Source organism: Dendrobates tinctorius, unplaced genomic scaffold (assembly GCF_039654945.1).
Source record: "Dendrobates tinctorius isolate UK_male_01 unplaced genomic scaffold, ASM3965494v1 ptg000065l, whole genome shotgun sequence".
NCBI classification, from domain to species: Eukaryota; Metazoa; Chordata; class Amphibia; order Anura; family Dendrobatidae; genus Dendrobates; species Dendrobates tinctorius.
Window position 1 is genome coordinate 5,167,108 of NW_027361733.1, and position 27,893 is coordinate 5,195,000.

The window sequence follows — 27,893 nt, forward strand, 5'->3', positions numbered from 1 at the left end:
AAAAATTCCCCAAAGGTGGAGAATCTTTTTAATGTGCTGCAGCAGCTCAAACACATTCTCCTTTTCCTTTCTTATATAATATTTGTTCGTGGCAGAGGTGAAGATACAGAATGTCTGATTGAAGCTAAATAGACCCCAGACCAAGAAGAGCAGAATAAGGGTTCCCCGCCTCAGTGCATAAAAATTTAGAGGGGCTCACAAGGAGAAATGATATATGGTGTAAAATAAATCTGTGACTGTCATCAGTGCTGCACCTGTGGATGCGATCTATGGGCTCAACATCTCCGTTTAGTCCCCAACATCTGCCACTGACCCCAAATCAAATCCTAAAATTCCATTTCTTATGGGATAATAAGGTGTGGAACAGTGAGAAGATATAAAGCGAATTAGTGGGGTCCCAGATCAGGGGAGAGCGCTGCAGAGAATAAGTGTCAACCTCATCCAGTCTGCCAGTGATTGGTTAAACAGATCTGGAGCCTCTTAATGGTTTTACAGGCCGCTATCCGACTATCAAACAACGTGTCCTACGTTTCTCCTGCCAGATAAAACCTTCTTGGGCATCGGTAACATTCCTGAGCACGAGTCAGGAAATAATTCTGTGAATTCATGTGCAAAGTCGACTGAGGAACGCTTCCCGATGGAATCGATTCAAGATAAATTATTTATAGAAGTACGTTTGGAGGTCAAATGTTTAAAGGAGAAAAAAAAGAACTAGAACAAAACAAAAAGGGCGATCAGGCAAATGCCTTTATTTTATTTACTTAAGGTCTTATTATTTTATATTTTAGAAAATCTTTTTTTGCATCTCTGGAGGAGTCAAAACAAAAGTAAAATAAGAGTTAAAAATCAGATAGAAGCCGTAAAACAGGACAGTGTATTTTTTTTAGGTGGGTACGCTTTGCAACTCGCCTGAAAAAGAGCTGAAAGAATGAACATGTGCACCGTTATGTAAAAATGATTAGTTCATATGTTCAGTCTTTTGAGTGTCTTTTGACAGATTCGCTGCAGGTTTCCAAACACGCAAAGAATAAGCAGACCGTCCTCAAGTGTATTGATCCAAAAACAACAGCTTCACAAGCATATATGACCGTGAAAGTTAGATGCATGAATCTGGCCTTACAAGGTCTCCTTTACTTAAAGAAGCACTCCTCCTTCCATCAAAAATTTTATCCTCTTAATATATTACAGTCATTATATATTATATACTACTGTGTACTTACAATTGCTCATTTTGCCTTTCTACCCAGGTAATTCTTCTCTTTTTCCATTGGCTCTATGGCATCACATCTATAATAATAAATGTGCTAAGCAGCTTCCGTCCGGTTGTAACGCAGCTTCTGTCCGGTTGTAACTTGGTGACGTCACATCCAGACAGAAGCTGCCTTTGGCGGTAACACTGTGCCTCTTCTGCACACTCCCCGACACCATATACCTTCCTAACACACACCTTCCTCACCATGTCAGCCGTCATCACACACCTCTTGCCATGTTAACCCTCAACACACACTCCTCCTCAACACACACACCTCCTCAACACACACTCCTCTCACCTTTCACCATCTCCACTCACGTCCCCCCCTTTCACTCCACATACAACCCTTTCTCTCACTCCGTCTCTCATACTCACGCCGTCATCGCCGCTGCTCTACGATCACCGTCGGCATTGGCACGATCCCCGACATCTTCTTCCGCCGGCGCCATCCTGGATCCCGACGTCGTCCACGCCGGTGACATGTTCTTGCCGCGACGCCATCTTGGATCGGCGAAATCCCGCGATCCTCAAGATGGCGTTGGCGAAATCTCGCTATCTTGGATCCCGCGGAATTTCATCATTTACCTCACGCCGACTTGCTGTGCGGACGTGTTGCATTGCTCCTCTGCCTGTTCACTGTCGGTGTCTAATTACATGGCCAATTTGCCTCTACCACTTCATAACTACTGCTGGGCAATTACAGGGCCAATTTGCCTCTACCACTTCATAACTACTGCTGGGCAATTATAGGGCCAATTTTGCCTCGACTAGGAGGACACCAGTTTCTTCAAACATACACTAATTATCTCTTTCACATATATGTCATAGACACATTTAAATCCATAGAAACATACATACGTATAGGTATATATAGATTAAAAAAAATAAATAAAAATACAAAAACAAAAAAAATTTAGGCACACATACGTAGATTTCAACTACATAGCTAACACATACCTACATGACTTAGGTAATAATAATTAATTTTTTATTTATTTATAGAGTACTATTATTTCAATAGCACTTTACATACAACAGTAATACTGTCCCTCTTGAGGCTCACTATGTAAATATCCTATCCACATAAAAACATAGGTGTGATACATTTACACATAATTCTCAATATTACTGTAACACACATTAAGTATAAGAGGGGAGATGTGTATCATCAAAATTCTTTCATTTGGTGATATGAACCTGGATGTCAAGGTCCAGCATCATATTTGCTGCTGAGATATGTTATTTCCTCTTTTAACAGGGCTGGGTTTTTGTGAACAGCTAAAGAGATAGGCGGGATGGCTGTTCACCACATCTCCTTCTCAAGGTGTGCTGCTCAAAGTGCCGCACAACACATGGTCAACGCTACATCACTATCCTCCCGATGCGATAGCATCGGGCCTTAATCTAGTGATAAATAACTGACGAGCTGAATCCTTCTAAGCTCTATGTGGAAACAAGAGGTCAATTTTTCCTGCACAAGTCATGAGTCACTGCAAAAGTCCCTGGCAGGGGGAACAGGGAGCAGCTGGGTCAGAAGGATGGTAAATGAAAAGACAAGAAATGTCCTGTTTCTACATACAGCAGAGAAAACTGAATAATTTACTGGGTAGAAGGGCAAAATGAGTAATTGTAAGCACACAGTGCTATATAATATGATGCAGCCAACATATTAAGAAGATAAAAACTTTGATGGGAGAGATGGGAGCGACACCAATCAAAAGACTGCAATGAATTGGGCACTGTATTATAATGTGGCGCACAGCCTCTCTGCCAATCAAAGGGGTGGTTTGACGCTTCTGATAGGCAAGGATGGTAAGGATGGTCTAATAATAAAGAAATTGTAGATGCTAATGGGACACATGGCTTTCTATGAGATCAGTACAATCAACCGATAAAATTTTCTATGCCGCTGTGAGCATTTACATTATAGAAGAAGACTTAGGGGCGGACATACCAGTGGTGCAACCAAGAGGTAAGGGGGCCCCTTTTCACCTCCAAAACAGCAACCGGCATCTTGGCAGTTTAGCCAAACCAATGCCTAAAAAAACAGCACCACTCACAAAATGTAACATCCAACTACTAAAAAAACAGAAAACAAATTACACCATCCCAGCTGTTCAGGGCATATCTAAGCTTCCATATCTCACGGCTCTGACCTAGATACGTGGCTAGGCTACTTTCCGAAACTGAAGACCTTAAGTGCAACACATATGAGATCTTCTCAGAACGATGCACATTGCTCTACTCACCTCGATGCCCAACGAACCCCTTATCTGCTGCGCCCACAATCACCCGCCTTGCCCCAGCCCGAAGACTGATGCCAGTGCTGACACTTACCTGTTATGTCATCAGGAGACGTGGAGTGACCGTGAGAAGGGTTGAATTTCAGGTTGTCAGAGCAGCCACTGGTCACAGACAGGCTCTGTGATATCACTAGATCTAGCATTTCCTTGTACCTGCAAGAAACGGAGCATGGGATAATTTATTCCACTGTGCATGACTAATGATCCTTCCCGCTGCCATATAAATATTAAAACACAAACACCTAAATCTCATTTTCCATTTAAATTTCATAAAATAACATTTGCTGGAGTTAATCCACCTTAGAGAATGCGGCATGTAAATGAGGGAAGAAGCGGCTCCTCGGAGACTGCACAGGTTTGATTGCCGTTTGTCTCATTTATGTCGTTTATCATCAGAAAATGACTTTTTTGGTCTCCTGCTAATAAAGTGCCGCCACATGCAAAATCCGGGAGGTAAATGTGACAAGCCCCACTCCTCTCAGTTACTTCATCCGGGGTCCCAGACGGCTTTAATGCAACATTAATGAGAGAGCAGAATACACGGAATTAGGGGCTTCTTATCTCAAGAGCTCTGATGGGAATTACAAACCCTACATGACTGTCCCATTATTTATGAAGCCTCATTCTTTTTTGCACACTTTTTTTTTTTATAGGTGCACTAGATCCTCCATTTTTGGTCATCACGCGGCATCCATTCTTTTCATAAGGTTAAGTTTCCACGTTGAATTTTTGATACTGGCACAAAAAACGCAGCATCTTACAGCTCCACCAACATGGATGGAATTGATAGAAATCTCATGCCTGCTATGATTTTTTTTATGCATCATAAATTGACTTTGAAATCTGCAACATGTCAAGTTGTCTGTGGGTAAGCTGAGATTTATGTGCGGATTTTCCCAAAAGGAACGCATTATGGGTATGTGCACACGCTGCGGATTCTGCTGCGGATCAGCAGCGGATTTGGCCCTGCGGGTCCGCAGAAGATTCTGCTGCGTTGTACAGTACCTTCATTTCCTATGGAAATAAAAAAACGCAGTGCACATGCTGCGGACTTTTCCGTGCGGATTTGCTGTGGGTTACAATCCGCAGCATGTCAATTCTTTGTGCGGATTCCGCTGCGGTTTCCTACCTTCACCATTGTGAGGTGAGAAACCGGAGGGCAAAACCGCAGGCTAATCTGCAGGTAAACCGCAGGTCTTTTAACCTGCGGATTTACCTGCGGATTTTACAAAATCCGCAGGGTGAAATCCGCAGCACCTAAAAACTACGTGGGCACATAGCCTATATGTGGAAAATCTTCATGTAAAAAATGCATGTAATCTGCACATGACTGACTGTATAAAAAAGTTTTGTCAAAGCCAAATAATACCAGAAAGTAACAAAAACAAAGCAGCTTTATTTATAACATAATACCAAACCTACTGCTTGAGAATAGATAAGTCTCAAGAAGAAAGAAGCGAACATAAAAGTTCATAAAATAAATACATCTTTATTAAGTATCACAATACAACAAAAGAGTAAAAAGGAGCAATACAAAAGGGGACGCGACAGAAAACCTGGTAATTACAAAACATAATGCGCAGGAAAGACATAAATGGAGTAATGTCTGCCACTAAATAGATAACGCCCCCGGAAGAAACTGGGCGAAACGCGTGTCGGGGTGAAAGGGCACGACACCTGGATTCAATGCGGCTGCTAATTATATGATTTTAAAGGTAGTACCCTCTATCAATGTTCACTGCTCTATCTGGCTGCAAATGTATTACAATACAGAGGTGATTTACTAATTTACCTACGTATAACTAATGGTCATCTATTTAGTGGCTGACATTATTCCATTTATTATTTGACTGTATTTAGGAACCAAAACCGGGATCAAACACCTACATGGAAAAGGGACGTCTGAATGAGACCAGTAAAGATTTGGTTAGTATTCTGCACCCACTGGGTAAAGACGATACCAGCAGTGATCATTCCACCAATTCCCTGAGGTTGAAGAGTTTGGGGCGATTGCCACTAAAAACTTAAGCCGCTAATATGTGTAAGTATGATCTAATATAATACAAATGATGGACACAATGCCACATTCTCCTCACAGGCCAGACATGTTAATAGATAACATGAGAAATCTGCAGCTAATTACCAGAATGGGGGACAAACACACAGGATCCGGGCCGCAGACAGGACTGCGCTGGCACACGGAGCGCAGATCCTCCACCATTTGCTAGGCCTGTCGTCACTCACATACCCCTGAGGCATGGACGTTTAGGGAAAGCATGACCGCTCTTAAAAGCCCCGTTTCAGAACAATGTCAGGGAGCGGAACCCAAGAGATGACAGCTGGAGGTGGAGGGAGGGCTACTGGGCACACATCAAAGCTCTGCTCAACTGCAAAAAATGCATCAAAAGCATATGGATTCCTCAAGTCAGCAGCTCCAGAGAATACTCCCGAATAGTGGCCTACTGACTCCACTGAGGGCATGGCACCCGCCAGGCCGACAGAAGCTGGAGACCCCCATCAATTTCTCACAGGGGCATTATTAAAAACATCTACGAGGAGAGAAGCCGCACCACATCATAAATACGGTACGCAAACAGGTGCCATACATCCTGCGCTATAAACGGCATTATCAAAAATGGTGAAAAACTACGGCAAGAGCACAAAATTCAACCGTACAGTAAAACCTGCAGCTATCAGTTTTGCTTTTTGAGTAATACAGTCTATTGCTCCCTGTAATCGTTCATTTACGTCGGGAGAGTCCGGTGATAAGACAGTTCTGGAACTGTTTTGTTATATCCCAATCAAATGCCCATTCCAGCACCGTGCTGATGGATGAAAGAAAGGGTTAACAAGGTTCTCCGCTCGCCTCACATATGGGACATATTCCAATATGTTTTTGGAATAATTCTAGAAACAAGCAATTTTGGGCTTGCTCCAGACAATGTATAGACAGGGCTGAAGTCAGGAAATGGTGGGAGACGCTGCCTTCCTGGATTATTTCAATGATTTCTGAGTCTTTCCTTGGCTGACGGAGGACGGACGTCTGAGCCGATCATACGGGCCAGTGGCTGCAACGTAGGTTTTGTTTTTATTTTTCACCATTTCGGGGCAATGAAAGTATCCATACGAAGTCAGATCAGATGTTTTCTAGTTTGTAGGGGAAAAGGAGTTTGATTGATGCGAAAATGGTTCAAGTTCAAAACAAAAAAAAGATATATAAAGTGGTAAAACAAATGAAGCTGTTTTTAATAGACAGGTCCGTCTGGCACAAGAAAGAAAACCAGAGAGTGGAAAGCAAAAAGGTGGTTGGGATCGCCGCACGCCATGGTCTTGGATCAGATCGGCTATAAACGCCAGGAAACTATGGCTGCATCGATCAGTAGGAAAAATGTCAGATTGGTATTGGCCAAAGACAGTGTTAGGATATGTGCCCACGTAGCGTTTTTCAAGCGTTTTTTTCCTGAGCAGAAACGCATGCCCTGGCCAGGGAAAACGCATGCGCTTTTTGACACGCGTTTTTGACGCGAGTGTCAAGCGTTTTGACATGCGTTTTCCTATGCGTTTTTGCAATTACAGTGTATGTATGCGGAATCGCATGCGATTCCGCACAATTAATGAACATGCTGCGTTTTTCCCCGCTAAGCGTTTCCGCAGCGGAAAATAACGCACCATTAGCACAACATGTGCGTTTTCCATTCTATTACATTAGATGCTTTTCTTAAGCGTTTCCGCAGCAGAAACGCTTGTCTAAAAGCGCTGCGGAAACGCTTAAAAAACGCAACGTGGGCACACAGCCTTAGGGAGAAAAGTTACCTGCGTTGAAAGAACAGCCCAGCACCACTATAGAAGACGTACGCCCCATGTCGCTAAAGCAGACAAACGGCCCCATTCCACTAGAGCAGACGTAAGGCCCCATGCCACTAGAGCAGATGTACGGCCCCATATCACTAGAGGAGACGTAAGGCCCCATACTGCTAGAGCAGATACACGGCTCTTTACTGCTAGAGCAGACATAAGGCCCCATACTGCTAGAGAAGACGTCCGGCCCATGCCACTAGAGCAGACGTACAGCCCCATGCTGACGTTAACCCCCTCTACTGCTAGATCAGACGTACATCCCTATACCACTAGAGCAGACGTAGGCCCCATGCCACTAGAGCAGATGTGCAGCCCCATGCCTCTAGAGCAGAGTTAAGCCCCCATATTGCTAGATCAGACGTACGGCCCCATGTCATTAGAGCAGACGTACAGCCCCATGCCACTAGAGCAGATGTACGGCCCCATACCACTAGAGCAGACGTAAGGCCCCATACTACTAGATCAGACGTACAGCCGCATGCCACTAGGGCAGACGTACAGCCCCATACCCCTAGAGCAGACGTGCAGCCCTATATCGCTAGAGCAGATGTACGGGCCCATACCACTAGGGCAGACGTAAGGCCAATACTGCTAGAGCAGACATACGGCCCCATACCCCTAGAGCAGACGTAAGGCCCCATACTGCTATAGCAGATGTACGGCCCTATGCTGTTAAAGCAGACGTACAGCCCTATACCACTAGAGCAGACGTATGGCCCCAAACCGCTAGAGTAGACGTTCTGCCCGATATCACTAGAGCAGACTACAGTCCCATGCTACTAGAGCAGACGTATAGCCCCATACTGCTAGAGCAGACATACAGCCCCATGCTGCTAGAGGAGACATACGACCCCCATACTGCTAGAGCAAATATTCAGCCCCATACCACTAGAGCAGATGTTTGGTCCAGTGCCACTAGAACAGATGTATGGCCCCATACCACTAGAGCAGACATACGGCCGAAAGCTACTAGAGCAGACATACGAACCCATACCACTAGAGCAGACGTACCACCCCATACTGCTAGAGCAGACGTACACCCCCCTGCTGCTAGAGCAAACGTATGGCTCCATAAAACCAGAGCAGACGTACGGCCGAAAGCTACTAGAGCAGACATACAGACCCATACCACTAGAGCAGACGTACCACCCCATACTGCTAGAGCAGATGTACACCCCCTGCTGCTAGAGCAAACGTACGGCACCATACCACCAGAGCAGACGTACGGCTCCATACTGCTAGAGCAGACATAAAGACCACACCACTAGAGCAGACGTACGGCCCCATGCTGCTAGAGCAGACATATTGTCCCATGCTGCTAGAGCAGACATATTGTCCCATGCTGCTAGAGCAGACATACGGCTCCATACTGCTATAGCAGACATATGGCCCCATATTGCTAGAGCAGACATACTGCCCCATGCAACTAGAGCAGACGTACGGCCCCATACTGCTGGAGTAAACGTACGGCCCCATACAACTGAAGCACACATACAGCCCCATGCCGCTAGAGCAGACGTATGATCCCATGCCGCCAGAGCAGACATATGGTCCCATGGTCCCATGCCGCTATGTACAGCCCCATACTGCTAGAGCAGATGCACAGCATTGTATCGTAAGAGCAGGCGCACAGCACTGGACCACCAGAACAGACAGACAACAAAACCCCAACAGGGCAGATGCACAGCACTACACTGCCAGAGTAGATGCACTGCATTGTACAGCGAGAACAGTTACACAGAACTTCCCTTCTAGAAAAGATGCACAGAAAATTATCACTAGAGCATTCACACAGCATTGCACAACAAAGGCAGATATTGTCATGTGTGTCAGAGGTTGCAGACAGTCGCACAGCATCTGGCTGCAGAAGGTCTCAGCGGTTGGCTTTGCAGACTAGTGTCTATCTCCACCGGCCTTAGTGTCACCTGGATCTGAGTGTTTATAACTCCCAACTTCCTGTTGGGAGTTGCGGGTGTTATTTTCTATTTGCACATCCCTGTTGAGGCTTGGAGCTGCTGCAGTCGGCTATCGTCCTCTTTGGAGTTTGAAATACCACGGTGTTTCTCTCTGAGTCTACTCAAGCTAAGTGTTCCCCTTGTTTTGTGTATCCTAGCTGCCTTTAGTGTTAGTGGGATTCGACCAGTGAAACCCCTTCCTTTCCTAAGCAGGGCTTAGCGCTACGGTCTGACAGGGACTAGGTTTCCTGCTCGGCGATAGGTGCAGAACCTATTTAGGGTCTCTTAGGACAGACAGGGTGATGTTAGATCTGCCTAGGGGGTCTCCACTCCTTGGGCCCCCCTTCCCCTTATCCCTTTGTGTTGCACTTAGTTTGTCCTACACTGTGCGTGACAGATACACAGCATATCACCACCAAAGCCGATGCACAGCCTTGCACCACCAGAGCAGGCTCACGGCATTGTGCCATCAGAGCATGTGCGCAGCACAGGACAGCCACAGCAGGCGCACAGCACAGGACTGCCACAGCAGGTGCACATCACAGGACTGCCACAGCAAGTGCACAGAACGGCCACAACTAGCGCACAGAACTGCCACAACCAGCACAAAGCACAGGACTGCCACAGCAGTTGCACAGCACAGGACTGCCACAGCAGGCGTACAGCTCAGGACAGCCACAGCAGGCGCACAGCATAGGACTGCCACAGCAGGTGTACAGGACTGCCACAGCAGGAGCACAGCACAGGACTGCCATAGCAGATGCACAGCACAGGACTGCCACAGCAAGTGCACAGAACTGCCACAACTAGCGTACAGAACTGCCACAGCCAGCAACAGCAGGCGCACAGCACAGGAATGCCACAGCAGGCGCACAGCACTGGACTGCCACAGGAGGCGCACAGGACAGGACTGCCACAGCAGGCACACAGCACTGGACTGCCACAGCAGGTGCACAGCACAGGAATACCACAGCAGACGCACAGCACAGGAGCACACGACTGCCACAGCAGACTCACAGCACAGGACTGCCACAGCAGGCGCACAGCAAGTGCCCAGCACAGGACATCCACAGCAGGCGCACAGCATAGGACTGCCACAGCAGGTGTACAGGACTGCCACAGCAGGAGCACAGCACAGGACTGCCATAGCAGATGCACAGCACAGGACTGCCACAGCAAGTGCACAGAACTGCCACAACTAGCGTACAGAACTGCCACAGCCAGCACACAGCAGGCGCACAGCACAGGAATGCCACAGCAGGCGCACAGCACAGGACTGCCACAGGAGGCGCACAGCACAGGACTGCCACAACTGGCACCCTGCACAGGACAGCCACAGCAGGCACCCAGCACAGGACAGTAGGCGCACAGCACAGGACTGCCAAGGCAGCAGCACAGGACAGCCACAGTAGGCGCACAGCACAGGTCTGCCAAGGCAGCAGCACAGGATAGCACGCTCATAGCATAAGCACAGTATTGCAACACCAGAGCAGGTGTTCTGCACCACACAGAACTCTTACATTAATATTAATATGGTGGAAAACACTACAGCAGCGTCTATAATGCACAGGCCTCACAAAGCTTTTATATGGAACAACTACTTTGTTCACAATATCAGGAAGTCACAGCGGCCTCGGGCTGAGAACGCCCCCAATCCGCTGGGAGACCGGTCCGCACACATTGTTTTGTTTACGCTACATCTTCTCTGCTAACTTAATTTGTCGGCCCCCACAGCCGAGAGACGCAGGAACAGCTCCCAATTCTGCTGAACTTAGAATTGTTCAGTAAAAAGCCTCTCATCCGACATCCACCCCCAGCAACCAGAAAAAGCGGGGAAAAACCATGTGGAAAGGGAACAGATGCTTGAAAAATATTGACTTCCTCTAATTGCATTATTGTTCTGGGATTTCATTAGTCGCCGGGTGATTGATTATTTTCCTTTTACTGCTGATTCTGTATAGTTTTGCAATTTAGAAAATGGCATCAGGTCTGAACAAAAGAAGAAAAAGCAAGTTGACGGCAGACTTAAGTAAGAGGAATGGACAAGGATGTACTCTATCAAAGCAGCACAGAGTATTTCAGGAGTCCAAACCCAAAAGAAAGCTTGATTGTCAGTCACGTCTATTAGCGCGCTTTCCCTGGGAACCAACTAACCCTCATTCTCTAAAAAAACTGTGATACAAGCATGTCCGATGCCACAGCAGATAAAGGACAGTGAGGGCGCGTGGGGGAAGGGAGAACAAAGACGGAAACCATGAAGATGAGGATGAATGGATGAGCAATTATGTCTTACAGAATCTTAAATTATTATCTGTTATTTCTTACATAATGGATAGAAGAAGCTGGTAATGCGATGATTAGAACGATGTGCATCATAAAAATTACTATTACAGGAGGTATCAGCAGAGTTCAGACATTATAATCACCAATGGCAGCTGCCTAAACACAGAAGTGACAATCAATATGTCCCTTACATACTTCTTAACTTTTCCATGTGAAACCTACCTAGTTATACATCAGGGTGATAACACATCAAGGCACAAGCATCTGGAGTCTAAGAAAAGCTTTTCTGGGTGATAATTGGAACAGTAATATTGGCCATAATAAAAAAAAACACACACAAAAAATTACTTTTAGTGAGAGGTTCACTCCTGATCCCATAATTAATTTAATTTGTAGTACCCCCTGAAGAAGCGTTAGCGAAACCAGCAGTAGAGAGTGAGGTGGAGGATACATAGTGTCTGTATTGATTTATTGCCATTATTATGCACATAGTTTGATTACTGCCTGTTCCCCATCTATTTTGCGGAGTTGCATTGTTAGGCCACAGTCACACTAGTGAGAAATACAGATGCCCCGGCTGACCGGAGATGTACTAATAAGCATGGGAAAGTTTCTGAACTTTTTCCCACGATCCTGAGTTCACCTCAGGTCAGCCGGGGACTCCGCGCAGCCTCACTGACTACCACTGAAGTCATTGAGGCTGCGTGGAGTCCCCAGCTGAACGGAGGTGAACTGACAGCGTGGGAAATAGTTTAGAAACTTTCCTACGCTTATTAGTTCATTTCCGGTCAGCCGGGGCGCCTGTGCAGACATGATTTCATTCATTCTACAGTGGTTTACAGCGGGGCTGGTAGCATTAGCACCGGTCCCTGTGGTAAACTAGGTAACCCCTTGTGATGGGTTGCAGCGGGGGACCTAACTTAACGGCGGAGAGGTATGGATATTGTTGATTTTTTATATTTTGGGTTTTTTTTTACAGGACAACAAGGGATTCTGTTGGATTAGCAGAATAATAAGTTTGGTCAAAAACTTTGTGTGATTATTTCATTAAAAGAATTTTTAATTAATGTGTGTGTGTCTTTTTTTAACCCTTTACTACTATAGGATTAATGTCACCCACGCAATTTTTTTCAATGAATTTGCCCGTTAATTTAACACCTACATGTCCAAAATTTTACACACATACCCTAATCTAACTATTAATCAAAGACATATAAAAAACTAAATTAAATGAAATGGTTTACTGTATGTAAACCATGTGTCATTTCATATTGAGTTTTGTATTGATTTTACAGACGCCGGCAATTGAATTAGCGGCTATTACGCTATGTAGAACTCTATGAACTATATATATATATATATATATATATATATATATACAGTACAGACCAAAAGTTTGGACACACCTACTCATTCAAAGAGTTTTCTTTATTTTCATAACTATGAAAATTGTAAATTCACTCTGAAGGCATCAAAACTATGAATTAACACTTGTGGAATTATATAATTAACAAAAAAGTGTGATACAACTGAAAATGTGTCTTATATTCTAGGTTCTTCAAAGTAGCCACCTTTTGCTTTGATTACTGCTTTGCACACTCTTGGCATTCTTATAGCAAATGTTTATGTTTGGCAGCTGTAACACACTAAAAGACGCTTTTTATTGCAAAAACTAGTTTTTGCATCACCACATTTTGAGAGCGATAATTTTTCCATATTTTGGCCCACAGAGTCATGTGAGGTCTTATTTTTTTCATGGGACGAGTTGACATTTTTATTGGTACCATGTTCGGGCACATGACATTTTTTGATCGCTTTTTATTACGATTTTTGGGAGGAAGAATGAACAAAAACCAGCAATGGTAAAATTGATAAAGCAGCTTTATTCTTCGGGTCAGTACGATGACAGCGATACCTCATTTATATCCCGTATGACTATGGACGGGATAGTACATCATATTTGATCAGCTGGCTCACGGGGAAAGCGCGGCTGATCGCCAGCTGATTCTCACAGCTGACACCCGGCACTACGTGCCATGAGTGGTCACGGACCGCTCCCGGCACTTTAACCCATGGAACCCTGTGATCAAACATGATCGCAGTGTTCCGGGAGCAGGCACAGGGGCTGTCAGCTGTGACAGCCCCTCTGCCTTTGGATCAGAGACCCCGCGGCATGCCGCGGGGTCCCGATCACTGCCATGGAGACCTGATGTCGTCATGACATACGGTTCTCCAGGTTTGAGAGACTTCCTGTCATGCGCAGTGCATGTCAGGAAGTCTCACAGGTCAGTGCACCTAAGCTGCAGCGCTGACAGCTTCTATTGCATGCAGATCTGCAAGCTATAGAAGCGATCAGGCTGCACAAAATGAGTATCCCTTAGTGGGACAAGGTGTAAAAGTAAGAATTAAATAAAAAATTTTTTTAAATAATTGTAAAAATGTTTTAAAAAATAATAAAAATAATAATAAAAAAATCAATATTTATTCCAACAATAAATATTTAAATAAAAAAATCTAAACAATAAAAGTGCACATATTTGGTATCCCCGCGTCCGTAACGACCCGACCCACTAGTTAACCCCTTTAGTGAACACCATTAAAAAATAAAAAAAAATCAAGGCAAAAAAACCCAATGTTTTATCATCATACCGCCGAACAAAAAGTGGAATAACACGTGATCAAAAAGGCGGATATACACTCACTGGCCACTTTATTAGGTACACCTGTCCAACTGTGTGTTAAGACTTAATTTCTAATCAGCCAATCACATGGCGGCAACTCAGTGCATTTAGGCATGTAGACATGGTCAAGACAATCTCCTGCAGTTCAAACCGAGCATCAGTATGGGGAAGAAAGGTGATTTGAGTGCCTTTGAACGTGGCATGATTGTTGGTGCCAGAAGGGCTGGTCTGAGAATTTCAGAAACTGCTGATCTACTGGGATTTTCACGCACAACCATCTCTAGGGTTTACAGAGAATGGTCCGAAAAAGAAAAAATATCCAGTGAGCGGCAGTTCTGTGGCCAGAAATGCCATGTTGATGCCAGAGGTCAGAGGAGAATGGGCAGACTGGTTCAAGCTGATAGAAAGGCAACAGTGACTCAAATTGCCACCCGTTACAACCAAGGTAGGCAGAAGAGCATCTCTGAATGCACAGTGCGTCGAACTTTGAGGCAGATGGGCTACAGCAGCAGAAGACCACACTGGGTACCACTCCTCTCAGCTAAGAACAGGAAACTGAGGCTAAAATTTGCACAAGCTCATCGAAATTGGACAGTAGAAGATTGGAAAAACGTTGCCTGGTCTGATGAGTCTCGATTTCTGCTGCGACATTCGGATGGTAGGGTCAGAATTTGGCGTAAACAACATGAAAGCATGGATCCATCCTGCCTTGTATCAACGGTTCAGGCTGGTGGTGGTGGTGTCATGGTGTGGGGAATTTTTTCTGGGCACTCTTTGGGCCCCTTGGTACCAATTGAGCATCGTTGCAACGCCACAGCCTACCTGAGTATTGTTGCTGACCATGTCCATCCCTTTATGACCACAATGTACCCAACATCTGATGGCTACTTTCAGCAGGATAATGCGCCATGTCATAAAGCTCGAATCATCTCAGATTGGTTTCTTGAACATGACAATGAGTTTACTGTACTCAAATGGCCTCCTCAGTCACCAGATCTCAATCCAATAGAGCATCTTTGGGATGTGGTGGAACGGGAGATTCACATCAGGGATGTGCAGCCGACAAATCTGCGCCAACTGTGTGATGCCATCATGTCAATATGGTCCAAAATCTCTGAGGAATGCTTCCAGCACCTTGTTGAATCTCTGCCACGAAGAATTGAGGCAGTTCTGAAGGCAAAAGGGGGTCCAACCCGTTACTAGCATGGTGTACCTAATAAAGTGGCCAGTGAGTGTACATAAACGTGGTACCGCAGAAAACATAATCTTGTCCCGCAAAAAACAAGCCACCATACAGCTCCATCACCGGAAAACTAAAAAAGTTCTAGCTCTCAGAATAAAGCGAAGCAAAAATAATAATTTTTTATATAAAATAGTTTTTATTGTATGAAAGCTCCAAAACATAAAAAAATGATATAAATGAGGTATCGCTGTAATCGTACTAACCCGAAGAATAAAACTGCTTTATCAATTTCACCACATGTAGAATGGTATAAATGCCCCCCCAAAAGAAATTCATGAATTGCTGGTTTTTGTTCATTCTGCCTCCCAAAAATCAGAATAAAAAGCGATCAAAAAATGTCATGTGCCTGGAAATGGTACTAATAAAAATGTCCAAATTCTCCCCGCAAAAAACAAGACCTCACATAACTCTTTGGGCCAAAATATGAAAAAATTATAGCTCTCAAAATGTGGTGATGCACAAACTATTTTTTGCAATAAAAAGTGTCTTTTAGTGTGTGACAGCTGCCAAACATAAAAACTCGCTGTACAAACCCGCTACAAATAGTAAATCAAACCCCCCTTTACCTCCCCCGTAGTTAGGGAAAAATAATAATATTAAAAAAATGTATTTATTTCCATTTTCTCATAAGGGTTAAGGTTAGGGTTGGAGTTAGGGTTGGGGTTAAAGTTAGGGTTGGGGCTAAAGTTAGGGTTAGGGTTGAGATTAGGGTAAGGGTTGGGATTAGGGGTGTGTTGGGGTTAGGTTTGGAGTTAGAATTGAGGGGTGTCCACTGTTTAGGCACATCAGGGGTTCTCCAAACGTGACATGGCGTCTGATCTCAATTCCAGCCAATTTTGCATTGAAAAGACAATGAGGTCAACACCAGGAAGAAGCCATCACGAGGGAATGTTACACCGGTCCTACTCCTGGCATTATGGTGTGGGGTGACATAATGAATGATAGTGGGACCCCTCTTGTCTTAATTTCAGGTACATTAACAGCTCAGTGTACATTTGATGGTGGAACCAGTGGTAAGACCAATTCTTCAAAGCATCCCAGGAGCTTTTTATCAATACCACAATTCCAGGCCACGTGTTGATTGTGCAATTGTAAGTAGCCTATGTGGCCTAAACGTGCTACCATGGTCTGTAGTGTCCCCGGACTTGTCTCCCATTGAGAACATCTGGGACATCATTGGTTGCCAATTGTACGGGAGCTGCCAGAAGCGTATCTTGATGATTTGCCCAAGTGCATTCAGTGCGGCAGAACATTCCTCAGACAATCATTAATAACCTCAGTGATAGTCAAGGTTGTAAGGGTACCGTTACACTAAGCGACGCACCAGCGATCCCGACAAAGGTACGACCTGGTAAGGATCGCTGGTGTGTCGATAAATGGTTGCTAGTAAGCTGTCAAACAGTCAAATTTACCCAACGATGCAGCAATGACCTCGGCGGGATTGCTGGTGCGTCGCTTAGTGTCACACAGCAGCGATTCAGATGACTCCCACCTGCGTCCATGATTTCTGAGTCGCTAAAGAGGTCGCTTGTCGGTTTCAAACACAGCAATGCATGCTGGCCAGCGGGACACCAGTGATCAAAAAATGACCCAGGACATTCGAGGACGATCAGCGACATCACAGCGGGGGCCTGGTCGCTACTAAGTGTCACACGTAACGAGATCGCTGGTAAGGTCGCTGTTGCGTCACAAAATTGGTGACGCATCAGCGATCTCGCTAACGATCTCGCTTAGTGTGAAGTACCCCTAAGTGTGGGGATTTCTGTGCATAAAGCTCATACACGACATTGATCTCCTTATTGATCAGTTGCTTATAATTTGTATATACATAAGTCTTTATTGTTCAACCACCACCACCCTCTTGTATACAAGACCAATACCCAAACTCCATAACCTCCTTATTAAACATCACTGAAGGGGAGCTTGCTCATCTTCTCTCCAAATCACACCTCACCCATCTCACCTCCTCCCCAACATCACCACCACACTTATCCCAGCCCTAACCCACCTCTTCAACCTATCACTAACTTCTGGTACCTTCCCCTCTGCTTTCAAACATGGCACAATGATGCCTATTCTTAAAAAGCCAACCCTCGACCCAACCACTATGTCAAGCTATCGCCCAATATCGCTGCTCCCATTCGCTTCCTAACTTCAGGAACAGCACGTCCACGTTGAAATTTTCTTCCCCCTCTCATCTACCTTGCTCTTCGACAATCTACAATCTGATTTCCGCCCCCATCACTCCACTGAGACAGCCCTGACCAAAATTACTAACAACCTACTTACAGCCAAAGCTAACAGACAATACTCTATACTCCTCCTTCTAGACCTGTCCTCTGCTTTCGACACAGTTGACCACAGCCACCTACTACAGATCCTCTCCTCCTTTGCCATCAAAGACCTTACCCTATCCTGGATCTCCTCATACCTCTCCAACCGCACATTCAGCATCTCCCACTCCCTACCTCCTCAATCCACCCACTCTCTGTTAGAGTCCCCCAAGGCTCTGTTCTAGGACCCCTACTCTTCTCAATCTATACACTTGGCCAGGGTCAACTCCTAAAGTCCCATGGATTCTAGTACCACCTTTATGCCGATGATACTCAGATCTACCTCTCTGGCCCAGATGTCACCTCTCTGCTCTCCAGAATCCCGGAATGTCTATCAGCCATATCCTCCTTCTTCTCCTCCCGCTTCCTCAAACTGAATGTGGACAAATCTGAAGTGATCATCTTTCCCCCATCTCACAGATCTTCCTTACCTGACTTATCTATAACAATTGACGACATCACGCTTTCCCCGTAATGGAGGTCCGCTGCCTCGGAGTAACCCTTGACTCTGCCCTGTCCTTCAAACTGCGCATCCAAGCTCTCTCCACCTCCTGTCGTTTCCATCTCAAAAATATTTCCAGAATCCGTCCTTTCTTCAACCCTCAATCTACTAAAATGCTTGTGCATGCCCTCATCATCTCCCGCCTCGACTACTGCAACATCCTTTTCTGTGGTCTCCCTGCTAACACCCTCACACCTCTCCAGTCCATCCTTAACTCTGCTGCCTGACTACTTCATCTCTCTCCTCCGCTTCTCCCCTCTGCAAATCTCTTCACTGGCTCCCATTCCCTCAGTGCATCCAAGTCACATTACTAATACTGACCTACAAGGCCATCTATTATCTGTCTCCTCCATGTATCTCTGAACTAATCTCCCGATATCTTCCCTCACGTAATCTCCAGTCCTCCCAAGACCTCCTTCTCTCCTCCACACTTATTCGCTCCTCACCCAACCGCCTCCAAGACTCCTCCTGAAAATCCCCCATCCTCTGGAATTCTTTCCCCAACACATCCGACTATCAACTGTCATGATACCAGTGCTGGGTGACCGGCACTGCTGGGGTTAATGTTCTGACCTCAGGCAGACTCTCACCTGCACACCTGGGACCTATTATGGTGGCCTCTCATTGGTTTTGGGGAGGCTTCTTATAGCCTCAGGAAGCTCCCATCCCCCGTCAGTTATACTTTCGCCCTTGGCATTGTGTGGTGACGACCGAGGGACTGTTTGAAAATTTAGTCATGCCATTTGATCTTACCAACGCCCCCTGCCATATTTCAGAATTTCATTAACGTGGTATTCTCAGATCTCATTGGTCGTTTTGCCGTTATCTACTTAGATGATATTTTGATATACTCCTCCGACAAGCATTCTCATTTGGAACATGTACGAACTGTTCTCCAAAGACTGAGAGAAAATCATCTGTATGCCAAATTGGAGAAATGTGTATTCTGTGTGCAAGAATTGTCATTTTTGGGAATAATTGTATCCGGTGAGGGTTTTCGCATGGACCCCAAGGAGGTGCTGGCCATTGCGGATTGGGTGCAACCCCGAGATCTTAAGGGTCTTCAGCGCTTCTTTGGGTTCGCCAATTATTACCGCAAATTTATCCGGGGGTTTTCGCAAGTGGTCAAACCTCTCACGGATCTAACATGCAAAGGTGCGGATGTGAGAAATTGGTCCTCGCTCGCAAAAGAGGCCTTTGCGACGCTGAAAAAATGTTTTATGTCTGCTCCTGTCTTGGTACAGCCAGATCCTTCCAAACCATTTGTGGTGGAGGTGGATGCCTCCGAGGTGGGGGTGGGGGCAGTGTTATCTCAAGGGTCTGCCACTCTTACCAACCTCAGGCCATGTGCTTTCTTTTCCAGGAAGTTCTCTGCTGCTGAAAGAAATTATGATGTAGGCAATAGAGAGCTTCTTGCGGTCAAGTTGGCATTTGAGGAATCGAGGCACTTTTTGGAGGGGGCCAGTCACCCGGTTACTGTGATCACTGATCACAAAAATTTATCATACATTGAGTCTGCTAAAAGATTAACTCCCAGACAGGCCCGTTGGTCACTTTTTTTTTCTCGTTTCCAGTTTACTATTACTTTCCGTCCAGGGTCAAAGAATGTCAAGGCTGACGCATTATCTCGTAGTTTTCACCCTGTGTCTGCCCCTGAGCCACCGTCCTCCATTCTGCACCCTGGGGTGGTGATAGCAAGGATCTCGTCTGAATTGGAACAGGAAATTGAGGGGACCCAGTTGCTGGCTCCTGCGGCCAAGCCAGGGGGCAAGTTGTTTGTCCCAGAGCAACTTCGCCTTAAACTCTTGCAAGAGTTCCACGAATCCAAGTTGTTTGCTCACCCTGGTATATCAGCCACGCGACTGGCGGTGGCTAGGATCTTCTGGTGGCCTACTCTTGGTTCTGATATAAAGAAATTCATTTCTGGTTGTGGGGTCTGCGCTCGTTCTAAAAGCTCCCATAGCCGGCCGGCGGGGGAGCTGATGCCCTTGGAAGTTCCCGAAAGACCGTGGACCCATCTGTCCATGGATTTTATTACCAATCTTCCCTCTTCCAGGGGTAATATGGTGGTATGGGTAGTGGTGGACAGATTTTAAAAGCAGGCTCATTTTGTACCCCTGTCCGCATTACCTTCTGCTGAGACCTTATCCAGATTGTTTGTGCAGCATGTGGTCCGCTTGCATGGGGTACCCCTGAATGTGGTATCTGATCGTGGTGTGCAGTTTGTGGATAAGTTTTGGCATGCTTTCTGCAAAAAATTAGGGATATCTCTGTCCTTTTCGTCTGCATACCATACTGAGAGTAATGGTCAGACGGAACTCACTAATCAGTCTCTGGAACAGATCCTCAGATGTCTGACTTCTGCTAGACAGAATGACTGGTGTGATATACTGCCGTTGGCTGAATTTGCCTTCAATAGTTGGATGAGTCAATCCACTGGTCTGTCCCCTTTCTTGATCAACTATGGGTTCAGTCCTCATTTTGGTGAGTTTTCTCGTCTGTATTCGGGGTGCCCCAGGGCTGAGGACTCTGTTCAGCGGTTAAAAAATACATGGGCAGAAGTCCAGCTGCGTATATCTAGGTCTCAAGGCAGGTATAAGTTTTTCGCAGACAGGAAACGAACACCTGGTCCCATGTTTCAGGTTGGAGAGAAAGTTTGGCTCTCCACGCGAAACATTAAGTTAAAGATTCCGTCAGCCAAGTTGGGCCCCAAATTCATTCGCCCGTACAAGATTGTGGAAAAAATCAACCCAGTAGCATACAGGCTATGCCTTCCACCCTCTTTCAAGATCCCTAACGTCTTCCATAGATCTCTACTGAAACCGTTTGAAGCCGTCCGGGGAGAATCCGAGTCCGCTGCTCCTCCAGTTTCGGTTGAGGGACATGTGGAATATGAGATTGGTCACATCGTAGATTCTAGGTAGGTACGGCGGTCAGTACAGTACCTAGTTCATTGGAAGGGGTATGGGCCAGAGGACAGGTCCTGGGTGCCGGCCCGGTTGATGCATGCGGATCGCCTGGTTCGGGCTTTCCATGCTAGGTACCCGGGCAAGCCTGGGGGTCCAGAGGCCCCCCGTTGAGAGAGGGGGGTACTGTCTTGATACCAGTGCTGGGTGACCGGCACTGCTGGGGTTAATGTTCTGACCTCAGTGCAGACTCTCACCTGCACACCTGGGACCTATTATGGTGGCCTCTCATTGGTTCTGTGGGGGCTTCTTATAGCCTCAGGAAGCTCCCATCCACCGTCAGTTATACTTTCGCCTTTGGCATTGTGTGGTGACCCCGGAGTGTGTTAGTGCTGTGTTCTGGTTGCTTGATTCTCTGTGTATGACTCGGTCTGTTCTCTGGATTCTGCTTTGGATTCTGCATGGTACCTTCTACGTCTGTTTGGTTTTGATCTCTGCTTGGCTCTGACTATCCGTTCTGTCTCATCCCTGGTACTTTACTGAGATCTTATGTATGACCTTTGGCTTTGTCTGACCTCCCGTCTGTTTATCCCTCCTGTACCTTGCTTGCCTGTATTGTGCATCACCCCCGCTTTGCCCGACTTTGAGTTTTCTACCTTCTTTGAAAGCAGGACGCTAAGCCCCGCCCCCTTGCAGTCATATGACCGTTCACATGACCATAGGTCCTGTGCCTACTTTCTAAACCTCTACATTCAGGTCCCGTGTATCTTAATTTTCCAGCTGTTCTTGTCCCCAGGAGTCCCTACGGTATGGGTGAGTCCCTGCCTAGCGGAGGCTGTACGCCAGCGCTGTCAGGACCCTGACATCAACCACACTCGGATCCTTCAGACGGAACCTGAAAACCCACCTATTCAGGAAAGCTTACATCCTGCAATGATCCCCGCTGCCTCCTCACCACTACTGGAGCTACCCCCTCACCATCACTGAAGCTGCTGCAACCACCCAACCTACTGTCTCCTTCCCCACCATCCAGTAGAATGTAAATCCTCTCTCTCCCCTCTATATCAGTCTGTGATTGTTAGTTTGTTTACTGTAAATGATATCTGTAATTTGTATGTAACCCCTTCTCATGTACAGCACCATGGAACCAATGGTGCTTTATAAATAAATAATAATAATACTACTAATAATAACCTCTCGCCTCCCAGCCACTAGCACACAGCCTGTCGTCTGCCTTCTTACTTTACAGCCTGCACCAGGAAGCTCAGTCACAGAACTCTGGATCTGGTGGTCTCCCATCCATTGCTTCTTGCTTATTAAACTCGCCTTCCCCTCCTCAAAGTTTGAGCAGCCGGTCACGGTGTACAGAACTGGAGGTCATTCATTATGGGAGGCAACAGCTGGGATATGGACCTCACAAAACTTCCTGCAATTAACATGTGAAAGAGATGAGAGTAAGATATGGAGGAGGCGCGCGGGGCCATCCCTGCTGAAGGTGGCATTGTGGCTACTCAGATTTCTGGTTGATCAGTTCAAGGTAAGAAGATGGATGAAATGGCCTTTTCTTTAGCGCTTACCTGTAGGAGAACAAGGGGCTCTTATTTCCCAATGGCTGAATGGGATGATTTGAAAGGAATTAGCAGAAGGAAGACTGCATTTAATTAAAAAAGGAAAAAAATTATGAAGTTTTAAGTGTCCTGGGAAAAAGCTATAGCCGCTCAGAGACAAGAACACGTATTGTTCCATGCTGTGCTTGTGTGACTTACACAGGATGAGGGGACAGGTTTGATTTTGGGCATCAGCACAATTTTTCTATCTTCAGTGTAAAGAGCAAGGAGTCCTGGAAGTGAAGATATGGCCCTCATAGAGCCCTGATGTTACTGTCAACCAGTCTATCTGGGATTGCTTGAAGAGACCGAGGAATGTGTACAAGCCACATCCACAGAAGATCTGTGATTAGTTCTCCAAGATGTTTGGAAAAGCTTTTCTCAAAAACTATTAGGAAAATTGGAATTACCATAATTATTAATATTTGCCAAATGCCAGACTTTGGCGACCCACGCAAACACCCCTTTGATCCCCCTCTCCCTCTTCCTCCAGAAACATCCCATCTAACATTAACAAGGCAAAACACAAAGAATTCATGGGTGAAGATTGATCACAGCTTTAATTTTGTTATAGAAATATATAACAATAAATTTAAGCACTTGAAACTTAACAAAAAGACCATTCTCCCTCTCTCATTATTCTGGCATTTGGCAAATATTAATGGAGCACCCACCAGGGCCGTGGGGATACTCAGTACCAGGCCGGTTCTTAAGGGGATGTGTCACGGCAGCAGTGACCTGGTCCGTGGCCCTTGGCGTCCAATGAAAAATGATGATTAAAAGGGAAATAAAGTTTATAAGAGATGATTCGTGATGCCACATGTGGTACTCGGCCAAGGATGGAGGATGCTGCTTAAGGAGACCGCTGGGGCTGATGGTGATGCAGCAGAGTTGATACAGCTCTCCACAGGTAGAGCTTAGTCCCAGGGCAAATATATTGTTAAAGATGGTGATGATGGATGTAGTGTAGGGTGGATTGCATAGTAAACAACTCCGAGGACACAGCAGGGTGCAGTTTCCACACTTTTACTCAAGGTTTGAAGTGCAGGCTGGGGCACTAGTTACAGATGGATGACAATGGAGGTCCGGGGAGCCTGGAAGCAACTTAGGATCCACTAAGTCAGATGGATTTTGAGGCCTCCTTACTGCACTGTCCCCTGAGGTCCTTGCTGCCTAAACTATGCTCAGTCCTCTGTTCCTTATTGTTCTGCATTACTTACCCGTATGGCAGGCAGCTTGAGCCTATTGCAGGTGTCGCTCCTTTGTGGCGGCTCCAGCCTCTGGTCTGCTGCTGTGCCTTCAGGTGTTTGCTAGGCCAGGAGACCTGCAATTCCCTGCCCTCCAGATTTAGCTGCTGGGACTGTTGTACTCGTCAGCCACGTACTCTGGCGTCCGGCTTCTAGCGCTGTACTCTGGGGTGAGCTTGGTCACAGCTCCACTCCCCAGGTTCCCTTTCACTTCTGATCTCTTCACTCAGACTCTGTCTCTCTCAGTCCCATACACTGACTGACTGACCCCACCTCCAGGTCAGAACTCATAGAGAAGCTCCCCTGAAACCGGATTTAGAGCTCCCCCTTCTGATCTGGAGTCAGGAAAAGTGTTGGCTGTAAGTGTTATCTGGTCAGGGAACCCCTCCTTGCTTCCAGGCATGTCATAACCCCCCCATGAGGGAGGCAATGCCACTGTGGCAACCGGACTCCTGGGGTGCCACATTAATAATCATGGTAATCCTAATTGACCTAAAACGGGAAAAGTTTATTCTGATTTCATGCAAAACATGCAAATGTGTCTTTTTATATAGTGGACGTAAACTTCTGTTGTCAACTGTACATATACACCACACACAGCTATATATATCAGCAGCTAGCAACAAAGTCTCAGCATCCACGCTATTACTTAGCAATGTGAAACCTCGGGGGGTGCAGTATAAATATAGCTATAGCTGTGAATGTGACACCCGCAATAGATGGGCGACATTCCACATAGCAATTGGCAATGCCCGGCATTCCAGCAGGAGACACCAGGGTGGAGAGGCTCCACTTCATCATCATCACAGTTGTCTATGACATCCGGAGAATCTAGCTCAATATCAGCAATATGAACATTGTAGGAGTCAGTCTACAAAGATACAGAATCCAGCAGTTGCGGATCCAGAAGAGAAGGAGAAGATGGACAAAATGCTTACCATCCAATTACCCAAAATCCATCACAACTGGGATCAGATGAATTAAGGACTACTTGTCTATATTGTTGGCCTACACATATAATCACTGTTTTCCAGTGTTGGACTGGGGTGCCAAGGGCCCACCAGTAACATTGATTTTGGGGGGCCTACTTTTCACATGCATACAAATATTACACTATCCACATTCACAAATTTACCTATATCTCTATATAATAATAAACTGGGTAGTTTGGTTACTGAACAAGGACATTCTTTTTTTTTTCTGAATATGCCAAGTACTGCCCATACAGTGGGGTTGGGAGCCTAGATCTGCGCATGGGCCCACTGGGGGATTCCTCTGTTACCCTATGGGCCAGTAACAGACGCCTGATGGCGTTGCATCGGTCATCCATAACCTATGAGGCTACTTTCACACGTTGCATTTTTGCTACTTTTTATGCAAATTAAAAGATACTTTTTACAGTACCAGCAAAAGCTACGAGATTTCAGAAATCTCATGGACACACATTGTTTTTTTTCCTGACAATTATTGCCAGCAAAACCTGTTTTTATTGTCTGCAGCTTTATTTTACTGCCAAGAGATCACGTCCCTTTTTTTGCTGCAGAAAAAAAAGCAGCAAAAAAGTAACGTGTGAACATAGCCTATCAGTATCTGCTTAACACTATTACGGTCTACTACTTATAGAGAACCTGTCACCAAGTCAAAGGTGGCCAGGCTTATTTTATTCTCGCTGCTCCCTTGATTATTCCTTTTTGTTTTGCTGTGTTTTTATCACTTCCATCATAGGGTTTCAGAGATATGGGAATTTTGATTTAGTGCTACTTTTATGGTATTTTCTAAGGGGGCGTGGCTCCCTGGATCCTCTGGGGCATGTTTTTAGGCTCCGTTGCATTACTGCCCTGTGAGTCACACACTTAGTAAAGAGCATAAAAAATTAGCATTGTGCAAAAAGGCCCATTTCTCTGGAACTGTATGGTAGATTTGAAAAAACAAACAATGGAATACACAGGGGAACAGCGGGGATAAAAGAACCACTGTTAATCTGGTGATTTTAATGCACAAGTCAGAAACATTTCCAGTCAATTATATCACCGTAATTAAGAATCACTCTATTTTGTTCTAGTCCTGAATTACAACTCGTGCTATAATCTGCCTTTATAATCCCATGTTCTTCCCTCTCTCATCAGCTGGATTCTACAATGTCTTGCAGTTGTTCTACCCCCCGGATACAGTACAGCACCTAGTGTGCACTACATCTCCCACAATGCACAGTGATATTTCCCCACATTACATCATTGTGCACTGGATTTGCCATTAATACATGTGCGTATCATATCCAAGCTGCTAGAAAGCTCAATGCAAATAATAAAAATGTTCTAAAATAAGTCTCCCAGGAGGCCCAGACATGGCAGCCACAGCCGCAGCATTGTTACTCCACATTATGCATTCATTCAGTGTTTTTTTTTTTTAACTACGAGGAAATACATAGGAAAAATCCCTTTGTAGTCTCATAGTGCCGCATCCGGAGCAGAAGTGGCTACAGTAGGATGATGGCGAACTGCACGGGTTTATAAAGGTTGAAGCCCCCCTTCTCGGAGATGAAGAGTTTAATATTTGCTCAGTTCTACGTACACTATTCAGAGGGGAGGCCGGGGAGGAACGTAGAGCCAAAGCCCAATCATTCAGGAAGTACTATGCAGGAAGTATGGTGTCAGAATATGTTACCGCTGGGAGGTGAGCAGAAACCCCCGCTGGATCGTAGGGGGAAAAGGAAGGTGGGAACTGGAGCCTGAGATATTCCACCAGATACTTTTGTTTCCTGCCCATAATAAGCTATTCGCCTGCAGAACGCAAGAAAAACGCCGTGACGACATCGAAAAATGCGGGAACTCTGGACATGTAAAGTTCCTCCTCAGAGTGGTGCATGTAATGGTTTTACCAGTGCTCACTGCTGCAGCCCTTTCCCACCATTTACCTTTTTTTTTAAAGTCCTTTCTACTTTCCTTCCATAAGAGATTTCCAGCTGATGCTTATCTGTATCCATCACCACAGAAGCTTACAGGATAAAAGACACTTCCCCAGTCCAGAGATAAGACCAGTCTCCTTCTGATAAGACCCAGTGCAATGTGCTAGAGAGGAAGCCAGAGGTGATAAGGACTTCTGTGCAAGGAAATTACAGGCACACAAGCAACCGACTAATGTGCAAATCGATCGTTCATTGGGTGAGATGATTTGTAAGCAGGTTTATAAATCATCATTCTCGGCAGCACATCGTCCTGTGTAAACATGAATTTTCCACTTTTATCCAACTGTATGTCACTGATCGGCCATCGCATAATAGTCGCAGTCAACACATCTAAATGTGCCAGAACTACAGCAAATACCACAATCCGCAGATTACAATAATTCAAGAGTTATGAGGAGTCACTGAGGCCGAGTTTACACTAGAAGGCTGGAGTTGTTAAACTACTGCTGATCCGCAATTTGTTTGCCGATCAGTTGTCTTCCACAGAATGATCAGTAATTGCTTATTCTGTAAATAGAGACTGCCATTTCTCTCGGCAGCACACGTCCTAATTGTAGTGGATAATGTGCTGCCGAAAATGTTGATTTTTAAAGTCAGCCAAAACATAATTTCCTCCAACGATTGAGCAATTTGGTTATTTCTCGGGTGATCGGCAACCTGTTTATTCTGAATGATAGTCAGGAACTAACCGTTCCTAGAAAAACTCGTTCACAATAATCAGGTGTAAACTCAGCCTTACATTACAGTCCTCAGCTTAT

General features: G+C 45.6%; 1 protein-coding gene across 6 annotated transcripts in view; it reads right to left on the reverse strand.

Annotated features, from left to right (window-relative positions):
- Nucleotides 1–27,893, reverse strand: part of EYA2 (EYA transcriptional coactivator and phosphatase 2) — a 340,732-nt gene that overhangs the window by 118,609 nt on the left and 194,230 nt on the right. For all 6 annotated transcript variants that reach the window (XM_073580561.1, XM_073580563.1, XM_073580558.1 and 3 more), the window contains one exon: nt 3,590–3,708. In XM_073580561.1, coding sequence (XP_073436662.1) covers nt 3,590–3,698 — 109 coding nt within the window. In that variant the 5' untranslated portion in view covers nt 3,699–3,708. The remainder of the gene's footprint in view (nt 1–3,589; nt 3,709–27,893) is intronic.